General features: G+C 38.0%; 1 protein-coding gene across 1 annotated transcript; it reads left to right on the top strand.

Moving 5' to 3' along the window:
• Window positions 1-8,630: 8,630 nt before the first annotated feature.
• LOC140166959 (uncharacterized) lies at window positions 8,631-17,669 on the top strand. The gene is made up of 3 exons (XM_072190441.1): window positions 8,631-8,682; window positions 13,426-13,742; window positions 15,885-17,669. Exons 1-3 carry the CDS (start codon window positions 8,631-8,633, stop codon window positions 17,667-17,669), a joined length of 2,154 nt encoding a protein of 717 aa, XP_072046542.1.
• Window positions 17,670-17,924: the final 255 nt, after the last annotated feature.

The following is a 17,924-nucleotide window of genomic DNA, read 5'->3' as shown; positions in this document are numbered from 1 at the left end:
AATTAAAATATCTCATTTACTTTTTTTAATTATGAATTTTGATTAAATTCGGCAAAATACCAATTTTTTGAGTTTTTCCGAAGCTGCAACTTTTGTTAATTAAAATGATTTTTTCCACCCCAAAACTGGACATTCAAGGCTACTATTATACATCAAAAATTAATCTCCGGAAGGTAAGGTGGTATGAAGGTCAAACGAAAATGTGTATTTTTACCCACATTATATTTGTCACGCCAATAACGCAATTTCAGCGGTGGATGTAAGGGCTTTTGCAAATATTAAATGAAAAGATACCACATCTAAATCACAAATGAAATGGAAAACAATAATCATAGCCAATGGATAGGTATAGTTTCCAACAGCAGTATCCAAAATATTTGGGGGAAATATTCCACTTGTTTTCAGCGTCGTTTGATTCCAAATACCGTGGTGCAAGCATGTTAAGGGTAAGAATGCCATCGGCCCAATAAGATGTCAAAGCGAAGAAATACAATAATAAAAGACAAGGATGCTGTCGGCAATCTGCATCACGACCGGAACATTGATCACTAATATTTGATCTGCTTTCCCGTCAACTAGTATTCTCTCTTTATTCCGTGGCAACTATACTTCGTTTGGGTTGAAGCGATCCTGCTTTAGTTCAGTTCAGCCTCTCCAAATGGAGAGTTTGATTACATTGTAAATATAGGCCACCGGCCCTTTTCACATCTATAAAATCAATGATTACAATATTTACCGTTTATCACCGTTACTGTTTCAAACCGGGGGGCACTCAACTTTGGAAGTGACGGTATGTGCCTGTCGACTATACCCGATGACCCCCTTTTTTTAAAAGCCATACCCGATGACCCCCTTTTTTTCGTTGCGGCTACCCAATCACCCCCTTTTTTTGGTTGCGGCTACCCAATCGCCCCCTTTTTTCTAGAAAATCATCATCAATATGCAACAACAAAAAATGCCGAAATTTTCAAAATTTTGCACAATTTTTTCAAAAGTTTCTACCCGATGACCCTTTAAAAAAATCTTATACTCGATGACCCCCTTTTTTCAAAATATTGTACCCAATGACCCCCTTTTTTATTTTGTTTGTACCCAATGACCCCCTTTTTTAAAATAACGCTTTGTACCCGATAGGCCCCTACTTCACGACTCCGGGAGGCACATACCCGTCACTTCCAAAGTTGAGTGCCCCCCCGGGTTTCAAACATATTATATGAGTTTACTTTTATTCAAATTGTGTAACATACTCTCTCCCTTGGCCCAAGATCGATCGACTATTGGACTTATTCAACTACTGTACGTTTCTAATAAATGTGTTTTTGGCTCATGTCTGTTATAAGCTTGCATCAATTAGTGACAGAGTAAGGTCATTTTACCGTGGTTTCTAATCTTGCCTCTGGCTACCGTGACGAGCACACCGTGACCTATTTTTCGATTTTCAATTTGGCTTACGGCCTGCGCCAAACATTTCGTCTGAAAACCAGTTGAGTTTGTCGTAGCCTCGGTTCGAGGCGTCTGGGCTCTGGGATGGTGTTTTTCTTTTCCTTTTTTTTTGTTTCCTGTAGGGCAGCAAGAAAGAATTAGAAGGAGCGTACAATACACTGAGAACATTACGGTGTTGTGAGTAAGACATACAAAACTGGTTGGAATCAGCAATTTTCTCTGGTTATTTTCTCAGAACCATGACAACGAAGAGAGGTAGTAATCTCTGATATTATCATGTACAGATCAGAGGTGGGTGGACAGGATATGAAGACAAATGAATAAAAAATAAATCGAGAAGCAAAAAAAAAAAAAAAAAAAAAAAAAAAGGAAAAAAAAAAAAAAACAATCCCAGAGCCCAGACGCCTCCAACCGATGCCGAGGCTAAGTTTGTCGTTGCTGGATTCATCCGAATTTCAACGTATATCCGTATTATCAATTAATCGCAAGTAGCGTCCTGAATTCCTTGATTTTCTGCGATCGGTGATATTTCATTTTTCCTTCTGTGTTTCTTTTTCTACCTTTATAAATATGTGTGTTGTCGGTGACTGATGCAACCGTGAATCAATATTTCAAAACTTGGAATAAGACTGTGTTTGGGTGATGGACTTCAATGTGAAGTAGAAAACACAGTGTGTTACAATTGGGCCACAATCTGGTCAATAATGCACCTTATACCCATGACGAGACTTTTGTGTGCGATATGTATGAGCTATCTAAAATCTCAAGGTCATATTTAACCTTCAGGCTTTTTATATTTGACAGCTTCTTGGCATATTCATATTTTCAGAGGGAATCTGCCAAGAAATTCAAATAATAAGGTATATTGCTGAAAGCAATCATTAGGCAAACATGATGTATGCACCCGGGTTTATGCTGGGAATGAAAAGGGCTCAAAGGGCGACGGCCAATTTGAGCCCGTTTCGTTGCCAGCATACATCAGTTTTGCCTGTTGCTATCAGCAATATACCTTAAGCAATCAGCAGTTCTGTAAGTTTTGTCTTCCACCAAGTTAAAAACAAAGTAAGTGATAATGAGTAAAATTATAGCTAAACGACATGATTATCTTTGGTCATATCAGATTGTATGGGTCATCGAAATTTATGCTGAATTCCATATGTTGTTGGATAACTGGATAGATAACTAAGTATATATCGCCTTTTCTTACTCTAATCGTTGATATATTATCGTTTTTGTTCACGGAGTGAACTATGATTCCACTTGAACCCATATCTTATATGTACAGTTTATCCCTTATACTTTGCACACCGACACCGCCTGGCTAATAATTATTTGGTGCAGCAGAGACACTAAAATGAATACACGGGATCGATACACGTGAATTGCTATGCACGATTTTGATATCAGACGAAAATCTTCGGATACCTGGTTAGAAAATGATGAATATCTCCCGTAAATGAATTTTTCTCAAGAAACTAGATGTGGTCTCATACACTTGAAAATACGTGTTGAACAGATATGATGGTCGCTAGAATGCGCTTTGAAAATTGGCCGTGCGCTTTGAACTCAAAATCGGACCAAAACTCTAATTTTATATTGCGTTGGTCCTGTATGGACTACATCGTGTAGTACAGCTGCACTCACTACTAGGCAGTATAAAAGTTGATGACCATTGACCTCAATGGGGTATACAAGCTTATTCACGCACAACCAAGATCAATTACCCGGCTATTGTGAGTAGCCTTAGTCATGTCCCTCGACTAATTATTCGTCTCAAAGAGCTTCAAAGGTCTGAACCAAATGGCCAATCGTGGTTGTGGATTCAACCTACCATGGCGATTTATGCCATGAAGATATAGGGTCGATGACACTGTGCTTTGTGTCTTGAATAGCTATTGTAGCCCATCAACTCTGAGATTAAGAGGCTAGGAAATAATTTCCAATATCTCATACCTTCTTTATCTAATCCTGCCCCACATGACAAGGACTATTTAACCCATCTAATCTTGCACTGAGATAGTGGCAGCCAGGATTTTTAAAGCATGTTTACAATTGGCTCTAACCATCACATGATTATATAATACGCTTACTGATTGGTTAGCAAGGTTAGTACAATTGTTTACTAAGTGATAAGGCTGAGCATAGGAAAAAAGAACTGGATATTTTCTGGCAGCTGATTTACTTAGTCCCTGTTCTTGCTTCATAGGATTTGAATACATGTCTACCCAACAACGCTTGCTTATATTTTCTGTAATGAACTGGAGCCCTAATGATGACAAGTTTCACCAATTCACCAATTAAGAACAACCAACGCAAGGAAGATGCTTATGTTGCTTGTTACTCTGATTCAAAGACCCGGCCAACTTAAAGCTGTAGCTAAAGTATCATTGCCATTTTTATGTTGCTAATTGAAGCTGGTTGTATAGGATAAACACAGTATGCTATTGCCAACGTTTTGTATTTTGTTTTTCCATATTAACGAAATGATGGTTCTGATCATGCTTGCTTTAGGTATGTTATCGATATCCTCATTAGTCACATTAAAGTCATTGTTTTAACCATTGTTAACCTAAATCTTGTTTCACGGGGCAAGATTTCCCCCACGACCTAACTAATAACGTGTAATATAGATGGAGGCGATGTTAAACCACAGTTTTCATTAATTTTGATGGGTAATTAAAGCGATTGAAGTACGCGAGTCTTGCAAATATTATGCAAATATGCATGCTGTGTAGGGGTGTGTGTGGGAGGTGTATCATGTACGGCAATTTCACACGCACACCCCACACCCGCCCATCACACACATGTGCCATTACTCACACATACATGGTGTCCAAAAAAACCCAGAACCCTCTTATTCTCCTATTTCAGAAAAGTATATGTAAAGAAACCTGTAATCGTTAGCATTAGTAAACCGAAAAAATATTTCAATCGGCTCACAACTTTTGAAGGTATCTTTCACTCTGTCCATGGAAGAGGTTTGGCTACTTCAAAGATTGAAAAGGAGTACATGTGCCATGTATGAATATCAAACATTCCTCAATGGCCACTTTATAAAATAACTTATAGATCCGCCTCAGATCGCACTCGTTTGAATGTGCCGATCATACGCATTTGGACTTTTAAATCCGCTGCCGACAAGGCATTTACCTACAATGCACCTCTGATCTGGAACAATTAACCATCATCTGTGCGAAGTGCTGAAACAGTCTCTGCCTTTAAAAAAGGCCTCAAAACCCACCTGTTTCCGCAAACAGAATTTTGCTTGCTTCGTTTTTCTTTTGTTTTTCAATTGTTTCTTGTATATATTTTGCATATGTTTTGGTTTTTCACGCTGTGATCTTTTGAAATTAAGGGAATGTGATTTACCGGTGGGCTTTTGGGCTTTGGATTTTGTGTCAGTAATTTGTGGGTAAAATGGATGTGCTTGGTTATTTATGCCTTTTTTTGGTTTATTATGTTTCTTTTTCTTACTTTGTTGTTTCTTGCGTCCTTTTTATTTACAACATAAGTCATTTCTCTTTTTGGGATAAAAGGTAGCCCTAAAATGGCCTATTTGGTGTGTCTTTGGTTTTTCTGAAGTGAATTTACTGTGCCGCTCTGTCCTCTACCTGGTTGACTCCCTGTTGAATACAGGTCTCATCCATCATACCCATGGTCATCACAGCATAAATTGCGTTGCGTGCTATTCTTGTGCGCTGGATACTTGCGAATGCCGCAGACATTTGCAAAGATCTTGGAAGCTAGCTGATGGTCCTCGCTCATAGACGTGGCTTTGGACTTTGCCCCAAAGGAAGAAATCAAGTAATGTGAGGTCTGGTGATCGTGCAGGCCACTCCACAGTATGACCCATCCCAACTCTGTTTGTTATCCATGGACAGAGTGAAAAACGGGTACAATTTTTAAAAGGGCACATTTTCAAAAGTTGTGAGCCGATTGAAATAATTCTTTTGGCTTATTAAAGCTAATGATTAAAGGTTTCGTAACAATCCAAAAGACATTTGATCGACTTTTCAAAATTACGAGAAAAAGAGGGCGCAATGATGGTTTTGTTTCTGTCCGTATGTGTTGTGCGCTTCAGGTGCTAAATCAGCATTAAAAGTAGTGTGAATTTTGGAGGAGAACCGGAAAGTTTCTTTACCTTTTTAAAATTATTAATATTATTTTATTTAAATTTTACATGCGTACTTTTATGAAACAAGTGGTAGTTTCTCACCAAACATGCCAAAACAACAAGATAAGAATGACTGATATTGGTCAAATTGATAATATTAGGGCTGACGAACGTGGGCGTGTATCAGACTAAATTGCATAAAATGGGAGAAGATAAAACGATCAGCACCATTCGACTAGTACCGACAGAAAAGTGTCATTGAAGCCCAGGTAAGTGATGTTTCCGTGTTGACGATATACTTTATATATCATTTACTGCTTTACCTATTAGATATCACAACTTCTAACATGGTAATGCTTTAGAGTGGGTCTACTAAAACATTATACGTTGTCTATGCCTTAATCAAATATTTCATTTTCACTTTACAACTGGAGTTCTCACTGAGCTAGTCTACTGAGGCGACCACATAAACTGGTTTTTATGGAGCCATGTGGAGGCAGTGCGTGGTCAGATGGTAACCATAATGCAAGCTCGTATTATAGCTCAGATACTGTGACCTTCGTCTGTGCTGAGGCATTTGGTCGTCAAATTAATGTTGATGGTCCCACATGAGTTTAATGCTATACAGGCACTGTTTTACTAATATTATTACCATCAATGGAATGAAAAAGATTGAAGATTGTTTTTAGGTCTTTTATGAAACCTCATGAATATCCAACCCGAAAGGCCAAAACCTTTACCTTAACCTTTTTCCTCCCAGCTACATACGCTTTCAGGACATATCATTAGATTTATAAATTTAAAAAATTTTTTTATCAGAGTCATGAATATTAATCTTTAACATTATTTTTGATAGTTACAAAGTTGTAATATTATCACCAGTTTCACTTTCAATCAATTGGGTGAGATTGTTCCACAAGCATTTCATTTTATGGTAATCAGAGTTATTACATAAACCACCAAAAACAAATCAAGTCTACCAATTTTATGAAGGAACTTGTTTGTGCAAATTGCTTTGTGAAACTTCTTAAAATAAAAAGCCCTAAGTTCAGTTTCAATACTGCAAGAAAAATTATTATTTATATATATGAACTTCATTCCAATTTGTATTATCCTGATCCATATTTAAAGTATCAATCCAAAAGCTCTTGTTTTTGCACGTCCGGCTTGTGTTTTCACACAATATTGAATGAATACGATTAATGTTTCCTTGCGTCCTAAACACAGACTTGATATACAGTAAGCCAAAAAAATTAAGGTACCAGTTACGTTCACCCCTGTATATCCTAAACAAAGGCAGATATGTCATAATTGAAACCAACAGCCAATAGCTGCATCTTTTAGCTCGAATTTGAGACCTCGTTTGTTGAAATTGTTCAAGAAATAAAGGCACGATGACCCAAAAACCCAAGGAAGATGCAAATTTAAAAGTTGCAGATTGCTCAATTGCATGCCCTATTGATTTGTACACATAGCGATCGCGAACAAGAAAACTAGTGCTGTGCTTTCATTGATTAGCACGAAAAACTAGCGTCGTGCTTTCATTGATTTGAACGCAAAAGTGCAACTTTTTATTTCGTATTTTCATCAGGTTTTGGACTACCGTTTTTTTAATTCTCAACCAATTTCCACAAATAAGGTCTTAAATCAGAGCTAAAGTGTACAGGCATCGGCTCCATGTTTTAATTTTTACACATTTGTCTTTATTTAGGATATACATGGGTAAACACAACTGCTACCTTAATTATTTTGCTTACTGTATTTTCTCTAGTTAGCTATCACAAGAATCACTGAACCAATACTGGGCTTGTTTGTACTCATTTTAATGCATTTTCTATGCTGGTCAGGACAATATACGATAATGAAAATTTGTAGCAAGCAGTCGAAGAGTTAATATGAATGTCGAATTCTTTTTCCAATCAACTCAAAAACAGGATTATCCTAATCAAAATTTATTTCTACGACCAAATTGATTTATTAATTGTTTCTACAATCAAATCGTCGGTCGCAACACATAATGGCATACGTCAAGGACAGATGCAAAATACGTTTCTGAGAAAAACGCGTTTGAAAAATATGCTACTAATAACAGAATTAGTACTCCTCCACTGCACTATTATCTATTACTTAAGTGGACCGATTCTGTTTGAAGTTTAAGGCTTAAACTATTAAATTGTAACTTTAATATTTAAAAAGGCACAACTATTATAGGATATATCTAGCTCTAAACTTACACGTCACTGTGTAAAACAGAAGATTCGGGGATTGCGGCCCATTTTGAAGCTTAGGTCGCACGCACGCCACTATGTAAAACGGAGCATATCAGCCTTTGAATGTCTTTTATACCTTACGCCACATCAGCTGTCATTATGCATTGTGTTATGCGAAAAGGTTCTCGGCCCGTGTCTGAAGCATACGCCAAATTCGCCTATTATGCTGATTCTGTGCATAAATGTCACCAAATCAGTTTTCGTCGTGTCACATATGTGACCATCCACCACAACTGAGCCCGGATGTCGCCAGTGCCAGTATTGAGATATGCTCCATTGAACTTAACAATAAACAATAGGAAACAAAGGATTTATTGACTGTTTTATTGATTTTTCACTACTTAAATGTCAAGTACTATAGACATGATATACATCATTTTAAAGCTAATTTCAAGCAGAATATTTTGGTTGAATATCTCAAAAATGATGATTGGCTCAGTTTTGCTGGATGGTCACATAATGTGAAACGGAAGATATCGGATTCTTACGGAATTATTAACATACCGTAGGTCGATTAATTAATTAAAATAGTTAATTAATTAAGTAGAGTTAAGGTTTCTTACTTGGTGTACTTGACGAATTTGATATTTAAAACTGCCAAATTTCATAAAAATTACCAAAATCACCCTACGCCACTATGTGTTGCGACCGATGAAATATACCTATGCATAGAATTTGCTTACTGATATTACTGATATTATTTCTTTCTTAGGGGTATTATGTAAATTATGTAAATTATTGTTAAAGTATCTGTAATACTGTTTTTCAGGACTTAATCACAAGGAACAGGCTATCGAGTGAAAATGTGTCGCTTTACCACACTTATCGTACTGGTCGTCATTGTGTCTGTCTCGGGTAAGAAGATAATGTCCCATTAAATTGATGGTGTGCCAGGCAAACAAAATGCCCAGTGAGAATGGGTTCAGCCCAATTTTTACCGGGATACTTGCGTGCGTAGTGCGCGCAAATTTGTTCGGGTTTGTACTATTTGAAGAAGAAAGTTGAAACACATTGGGTTAATTTCGTGCAATATTTTGTAAAATAGATAAATAAAATGTTGGATTTATAAAGCGCCTTTCTCCAGATCTTATAGGACTCAAATCGCTGTAATTTCGCTGCAATGGTGAATCATAACAATCAGATCGCATCAACTAGGCCAGTTGATGCCAAACGGCGCACACCTATCCGCATTTAGATTGTAACATCCACCAATTATCTGTGCAGCTCCCCAAATTCCATTGGGTGAAGGAAGTTTTTGATAACCAAACAACTAAGCACCGATTTTTGCGATACGGGAGGAAACCGGAGATCCAGGAGAAAACCTGCGAGAGCGAGCATGGAATCGGGATAAACCAAGTGCACATGCGTCCTTGGGCCGCGCCGGGGCTTGAACCCGGGACCTCAGTGGTGCAAGGCAAGGGAACTACCGCTGCGCCAACTCGCCACCAAAATAAAGGTGTTTACCGAATGTGTGCGAATATTAAGTTTTCTTTTTTTTTTTGAGTAGGGGGAGGGGTCGCAAGCCCCCCATCAGGAAAATCAGTTTGATAATGTACTGTTATACGTATTCCGTATCATGTTTAATTTAGTTAATAGTTATTACACCATAAGTAATAATATCTCGTCTTAAAGCCTTAATGTACGATCTTTTTTAATTTTTAGATTTTTCTTTTTTTCTTCCAAAATGATAATATGCAATCATTATGAAAGTTCCCAATACATTTGGACGCGAAAAACATTGGGAATTTGCAAAGAAACAACATCATAAACTTCACCTCTATCACTCGAAACATCTCGCACTACTTGGATTAGGACAGCGAGTGCGGCCTCAGAGTTAGTCTCCTACGCGGCCAGTTTGGTTACGATCCCTCCACATGTGGAAGGAGCGTAACCAAACTAGTTTTGTAGGAGACTACGGTTTGCGATCGCGGTCGACATAAAATCATAATCTAAAAAATTATGATTTTGTGTCGGACCAACAGAAAATCATCCTGTTTTACTACAAATAATGCGAATTTGACAGTTTGCTCATAGCTTTAAGGTAGAACATGTGTAAGTATTACAAATATGCCACAAAATCGGGTTTGAAAACAAAAATAAAGGTAAATTCTGAATAAAGATCGTACAGTAAGGCTTTAACGGGGGGGGGGGAGCCCTATCGGTTTAGGATATGGATTCTCTACAAACATACATACAATGTCAAATATCGCCCCTTTATGCATCTATGTGAGAAAACGTGAACAATTTCAGCGTAAATGTGAATAATTAGCATAATTAGCAAGCTCATACGTTGCACAGCGTCATCATCCCTATACCTTCGTGTCAAAAATTGCCGTGATAGTACGGCGAATCCTCTCGTTTTTCAACAGCTACGCATGGCGATTTTGGCTAAGCATACAATTTACACCAATTTACACCATATGACTATCATATGAGATACCACAGAGTTTCTATTCTACACATTATTACGATTTGCGCATGCTCTAGTACCCCATATGATGTTGCTATTACAAGAAAATTTGATTTGTTGTCAGGTAAAATCCAGGTTTTGTTTCCAATACACTAACTTGAAATGCAATACATGAATTAGCGGCGATTGCTGTTTGCTGTGGATATATTTTACTGCGTTTTATCCGTACCGATTTTTAAATCGTTCATCAAAATTGTGATATATTTAATTTTGAGAATTTCAATCATATAAAGGAACACATTTAGCCCATTCAGTTAAGATTCAGGTGCTTGTATAGAATAATAAATCACAAGTCTATAACACAATGCATATGTAAACTTTCTTTAACCGTGTCAATAATAGAATATTGATTTCAATAGAATCGAATACATTTTGAGTTTGTACTTTACCACTGAGTGATCTAGCGATCGATTTCTAGCCAATCAGATAGGTCATGTTTTCTTATTCATTTCGCCCCTTATGTATTTCTTTATTTTTGTTTTTTGTTTTATATCATTATAGCGCCATCTATAGTTTGATATTAGGGGGCCTATTTGATGTATTTTTGCGGACGAATTGGTACTGGGGTGAAGTCTTCCGAATTTATTCCGATTTGATTCTATGAATACCCCATACCCCGTGTCGCGTAAAATATCGATCAAGTGCCTGTGACCTGATAATGACAATTTTTGGAATTTCTGTCAACTCTCTGGTTTTTGAAAGTACAGAGTATTTAATATCATAAATCACGGTCAGTACTTGACTTATTAAAAAAATGTACACAGGGGGTACATTTGTAAAATCTGCTCAAAATGTCCCTCTTTATCTAAAACAGTATTATCTGCCCTGATGACATCTCGTATCTTCAAAACACTATTCTATGTTGGACGAAATGCGAGTTACCTGATGAGTGATAGCCCTTCCACAGTCCAAGCACATGTTGTGTTTTTACTCAACTTATCTATGATACTTTAAAAATACAACTGAAAACACCGTTGTTTCTTACCATGTTTGTGAAACCATCAGATGCATGCGCTCATTCTCCTGCAGCCAAAAGCGTTTTCAAAGTGAAATTTTGCATTTTCAAATTATTATTACCTTGTAGACAAGAATTTGTCTTTAAGAAGACAAAGTTCACGGAACAGGTGTATAGTACTTTGAGCTACTTTGGTCTAGCTTTCAATATTCATATACTAACCTACTCTGCTCTGATTTGACAATAAATAAGTGATTTGAGGTGTAAATGATACTTGCATCTTGACTCTGGAAAACCTCATTTTGCATTTAGGTTTTTAAGCCACCTACAGGAAACAAATTCATTATACGAAGAAAATTACATGAAAATGCATCAGCCCATCGTGCATCAAATGTTATTTCCCGTTGGACGCCCCATTCCTTTTTAAAAGAAGTTTTATTTGGAAGCAAATCGCCTAATGTGTTTCAGGAACACTAATGTCAAATTAGTTTGTTGAATAATTTTCTATACAGATGCTAGATGCCTTATCACTAAAGTAAACAATTAGTTAAATTAAATACATTATGGTCTTGCTACATTTTGTCAGCGATATGTGTCTCATAATAGCTTTATGAACACCAATTTTATTATTTTGTAACAGAAAATATACATTGGATATGTTTATACACACATTGCTTGGTTATTACCAGAGCCAATAAACAGTAAATTAACTAACAGTGTTCAATTGACTATAGAGAATGGACTTAATTTTGTGCAGTGTAGTGATTTTCTGAAGTAAATCGCCTATTGCAGCTTGCTGAATAGGTTTCTATACAGATATGCCTAATCACTAAGTAAATAAATTATAGCTAATTATACTGACCAATCAGTTATGTGTATTGTCGGCATATGTGATGCGATCAAGCAAAATCAGTCGGAACTCGGAAATATTAGATTTTTAATTTCTTATAATGATAGTAAAAAGCATTTGCAAAGCTGCATTTTAAAGAAAACTAAATTGAAATTGAACAACCAGTTCCAAAGATATGAGCAATTTTAATTTAAAAAGCGTTTCCAAAACAAGAGGAAACAAAAGGAAATATTTCCTTTACTTGGCTATATCTCAAAATCAATATTTCCGAGTTCCGACTAGTTTTGCTTGATCGCATCACATACATATACGAGGGGGTATCAAAAGTGAAAGAGCTATATCAATGGTCTCATAAGTATGTTTACTTTTTTTTACAGGAGCTTGATGTCAGTACCTGCCTATGTAACCGCATAACCAGCAAAATGGAGAAAATTGAGGCATGCAGCATGATTACGTTCCATTTTAAGGGTTACAGTGCCCAGAAAATCTGTGATGAAATAAAAATTCCTTTTCCAAAAAGCGACAGTGACATATCACAATCACCACCGAAGATAACTTTCATTTCATCATCAATTTTCTAGGCACTGCAACCCTTCAAAAGCAGGATCTTAATAATGCTGCTTGCCTCAATTTTCTCAATCTTGCAGTTTATGCGCAGTAACCGGGGCAGCAGGTTATTGGCATGTAGTGCCACCTGTAAAAAAAGTAAACATTCTTATGAGACAATTTTTGGACCATAATGTGCATAAGGACCAGTGATTACACTGACAAAATTTCATTGATATAGCTCTTTCACTTCTGGGCGATTTCTAAAACTTTTTGATACCCCCTCGTATGTTATGGTTGTTAGCCAATTGCAAACATGTTTACTAAAAAAGGCTAACAAATTCCTACACTGAGCAGTCTCACTCAGGATTAAATGTGCAAAAAAGTCATTAATATGGGTAACAGGATTAGATAAAGGCACACAAACGAGGGTTGGTGGGTTACAAAAGCTATTCAAGACACAGGGCATGTAAGGGATAAACTGTGCATATGAGATGTGGGTGCAAGTAGCTGCAAGTGGTGTTAACGTTCACTAGAAAGTGGACTTCAGCCCTTTAAAATTAGACTTTTTGCCGGGATTATTTTGAAAAATTGAAACTGAAAAATTTGTCCCTTTCTTAGTTGAAAAGTGAACTTTTCAGTGGACTTTCTGAAGGGGTGGTGGGTGTCGACGTGTGCGGGGGGGGGGGGGGTGACCGCAACTACCGCACCACCCCAACTGATGATGTTATTGATATAAATCTGTAATTTGTAATCATATTCTTCTCTTCTCTACAGCAACACCGATGTTCCCAAACAAGAAAACAACAACAACAGTGGCTACAACAACAACAATGGCTGCAACACCTTCCCCTACAACAAAGGGTATAATAATTGCCACAACCAAGGAGCCGGCCATGCATTTCTGCGATACCTTAGAAGACGGAATTTACGCCAAGCCAACTAATTGCCATCATTACTACTTATGTATTAGTCACATCACACTGACCGGTGGTGACTGCGGAGATCTGGCGTTTGATCCAGCCTGCCCCAAAGAGTTAATGCAACCGTGTTGTATTGATGCGTCATTGGTAGACTGTGATTATAAACCATCGGTAATTTAACTCTCTCCATGGGTGTTGACTGCAGATGACAAGTTCCAAACTTTAATTAACAATTCGATTTCAGAATTGTACATTGCCATGATCATATTTGGAATCAGCATTAAAAATGCATTAAAGTATCTCAAAAAGCTTCAAAACTTGTACTTTATATGTTGAAGCCTATGGCAGAAATCATTACATGTTGTAGATCAATTTACCGATGTAAATATAAAACATATATGTGATGCGGTCAAGCAACGTCAGTCTGAAGTAGACACAGTTCAATTTTGGGATTCTTACATTTTCATTTTAGTGCAGTCAAAGCTCGACATTAGTGAAACCCCTTGTCAATAGGACATTTGATTACAAAGTTACAACAATTTGAACACCGGTATATTAAAAAGAAAGAAACGAAGAAAATCAAATCATTTTAGCACACCTAAAATACATGTTATACATAGTCAACTTAGCAACGATACAATAATGGTTTAAGATATTGCTAAGAAATTTGACAATTTTCGAACTTGGATGGGGTGAAAAATTCGGAATTTTATCAAAACTTTATTTGCAAAAACAAGTCAATTTTAATTTTTCAACCCCTTTATTTGGCCCATATCTCAAAACTAGGATTGCCGAGTTCCGACTGATTTTGCTTGATCGCGTCACATATTAGACGAATATTTGAGTGTGGATGGAATGAATTAAATTGTATCAAATGCTATTAAATGAATCACAAAGAATTAAGCATCACGTTCAAACCACACATTACCTCATTTCACAGGAAAGTGGTCACCAATGATTTTTCACTCGCCATTGAAATAAATAAGGTCATAAGGTTGCAGTAATCAGTAACAGTTTAGGTAATTCTATCATTTTTACTCTTGTCTCCTAGTACACCGTGACATATTTTTCGCTTTTCCAATTTGGCTTACGGCTTGCGCCTAAAATTTCGCTTGAAAATCAGTCTGTTGTTGTTGGATTCGTCTGAATTTCAACGTATATCCGCATTATCAAATCGCAAGCAGTGTCCTGTATTTCTTGATTTTCTGCGATCGTTGATATTTAATTTTTTCTTGTGTGTTTATTTTTTACCTTTATAAAATATGTCCGTTGTCGGTGATGAAATCGTGAGTGAACAGTTTTAAGAGCATTTTACTATGCGTTCAAATAACCAAATAATAGTTGTCATGATTTTGATTTAAACTTTTGATCCAAACACAAGGAAATAATTCCTACCTCGGAATTTTCAGATGGTACTCCATCTTTCATCAGCGAGTGAGTGACTGTATCAGGTCGTGATTTTCTTGACCTTTGACCTGATAACAGACTTGTAGACTCCTGAAAGCTTGAACCGGCCCCCGTCTTTGTTGAGAGATGGTTGGTTGGCTTTGATGTGAACTGCTTCTTTGACTCCACGTTGGAACCACCTGCTGTCTCTGTCAAGTATGCGGACTTTATCCAAGTCCACAAAATGTCCCGGAGACTCGATGTGGATATGGTTCGAGACCTCTGATGCTGTATTACTGGGTCTCCTGTGTTCATTAATTTGAAACGTGTTTTCAGAGAGCGTTCAGTTTCGCCAATATAGGCTTCTTTGCACTGTCCAGTACCGGTAACAGTTTTGCCCTGGCAAGGGATGTAATATACCGGACCTGTAATGTCTTTCTTATCTGTCTTGTCCTTGGGTGACACGAGGATTTGTCTAAGTGTGCGAGTCGGTTTGAAGAAAACGCTAACACCGTAGTTGCTAAAAGCCCTTCTAATGGCTTCAGAAGTGCCTTTGATGTAGGGTAGAACTACGTGACCTTTATTTGGCAAGGGATGTAATATACCGGACCTGTAATGTCTTTCTTATCTGTCTTGTCCTTGGGTGACACGAGGATTTGTCTAAGTGTGCGAGTCGGTTTGAAGAAAACGCTAACACCGTAGTTGCTAAAAGTCCTTCTAATGGCTTCAGAAGTGCCTTTGATGTAGGGTAGAACTACGTGACCTTTATTTGGCAAGGGATGTAATATACCGGACCTGTAATGTCTTTCTTATCTGTCTTGTCCTTGGGTGACACGAGGATTTGTCTAAGTGTGCGAGTCGGTTTGAAGAAAACGTGTGACGAAATCAGAGGTCAAAGAGCACGATACATGTAAACAACGCCAACAGCGTAAATTTACTCGTCTCGTGGAAAAGAAAGAACAACAGGATAAACGCAAATTTAACAACAATATTGCCGCGGATTGCATCTCCAAATGGGTTAAGAACTGTTCTCAACGTATTCTGAGTGATCCAGAATTGCATGTTCTTGCTCGCGGTTTGAACTTCGCTGTCACTGAGGATGAAGTTCCGATAGTGGAATTTATTACAGCTACAGAGTCTGCATGTCGGAATTTACCCGAGACTCAAGCGAATGAATTTCGTTCCAAAGTTGTGAATCTCGTAAGTAAGCCCAAGAAAATTGATTCGAACATTAGCAAAGACGAAAGGAAAGCGCTTCAAGACCTAAGAAAAGATCAATCCATTCGTATTTTACCTGCCGATAAAGGCCGTTTATGTGTGGTTTTGGACACCACTGAATATCATCAAAAGTGTGAAGCTTTACTTGGGGATACCAACATATACAAAAAGTTAGGAAAACGTGATCCTACCTCCAGATACAAGAAAAATCTTGTGTCGGTACTGCAGGACATTGAAAATGAAGGTGCCATAAACAGGGTCGAGTATCGGAAGTTGTACTCAACTGCTGAAAATTCCCCTAAGTTTTATGTACTACCCAAGGTGCACATGAAATTGAACACTCCATTGCGCCCAATTGTCAGCTGCATTGGCTCCATCACTTATAACTGTTCCAAATTAGTCGCGGACATTTTGTCACCTCTTGTCGGAAAAACCAAACATCATATTTCCAACTCGCAGCAATTTGTTGAACTTATCCAAGATCAAAGAGTAGAGGAGGATGAGGAGTTGAGATCGTATGACGTCAGTGCCTTATTTACATCTGTCAATGTGGACAAAGCACTTCGGATTGTACGTTCTCGCCTAGAACAGGATAGCGCTCTCGGTGATAGAACTGAATTAACACCTGACCAGATAGTTAGACTCTGTGAAACCTGTCTGAAACAGTATTTTATTTACAATGGAGACTATTATGAACAGTTACACGGTGCGGCCATGGGCCTTCCGCTTTCTCCGATACTGTGCGACATTTACATGGAAGACCTTGAACAGAGAGCTATTGCGACAGCACCCCACCCCCCTCTGTGGTGGTTTCGCTATGTAGTTGACACCCACTGCAAACTTAAGAAGTGTCACTCGCAAGAATTTACCGACCATCTAAATTCGCTGGACAAGGATATCAAATTCACCACCGAAGGAGAGGAAAACGACTCTCTTGCTTTTCTAGACACTCTCACCGTAATCCAACCTGACAGATCCATCAAAGTTATCATTTACCGCAAAAGCACAAACACCGATCAATATCTCAATTTCTCGTCTAATCACCCCATTGATCACAAACTTGGAGTCATCCGAACTTTGTACCATAGGGCCGACACCGTGGTCACTAACCTCCAGGATCGCGTAGACGAGAAAGCACATGTGAACAATGCTTTAGTGAAATGCGGATACCCCAAATGGGCTCTCGATAAAGCTACAGAACCAAAAACTCACAAAACGAGCGACGTGGGCGATAAACGCCCAAATAAAGGTCACGTAGTTCTACCCTACATCAAAGGCACTTCTGAAGCCATTAGAAGGACTTTTAGCAACTACGGTGTTAGCGTTTTCTTCAACCGTCTCGCACACTTAGACAAATCCTCGTGTCACCCAAGGACAAGACATATAAGAAAGACATTACAGGTCCGGTATATTACATCCCTTGCCAGGGCAAAACTGTTACCGGTACTGGACAGTGCAAAGAAGCCTATATTGGCGAAACTGAACGCTCTCTGAAAACACGTTTCAATGAACACAGGAGACCCAGTAGTACAGCATCAGAGGTCTCGAACCACATTCACATCGAGTCTCCGGGACATTTTGTGGACTTGGATAAAGTCCGCATACTTGACAGAGACAGCAGGTGGTTCCAACGTGGAGTCAAAGAAGCAGTTCACATCAAAGCCAACCAACCATCTCTCAACAAAGACGGGGGCCGGTTCAAGCTTTCAGGAGTCTACGAGTCTGTTATCAGGTCAAAGGTCAAGAAAA

Source organism: Amphiura filiformis, chromosome 12 (assembly GCF_039555335.1).
Source record: "Amphiura filiformis chromosome 12, Afil_fr2py, whole genome shotgun sequence".
Taxonomy (NCBI): Eukaryota; Metazoa; Echinodermata; class Ophiuroidea; order Amphilepidida; family Amphiuridae; genus Amphiura; species Amphiura filiformis.
Note: the sequence above shows the minus strand (reverse complement) of the source record. Positions and strands in the feature narration are given on the sequence as shown.

Excerpts from the sequence above, each read along its gene's own strand:
- LOC140166959 (XM_072190441.1), top strand. The coding sequence starts at position 8,631 with ATGTGTCGCTTTACCACACTTATCGTACTGGTCGTCATTGTGTCTGTC. Across the intron at positions 8,683-13,425 it reads CGTCATTGTGTCTGTCTCGG|CAACACCGATGTTCCCAAAC; the intron begins GTAAGAAGATAA and ends TCTTCTCTACAG. Across the intron at positions 13,743-15,884 it reads ACTGTGATTATAAACCATCG|CGTAAATTTACTCGTCTCGT; the intron begins GTAATTTAACTC and ends CAACGCCAACAG.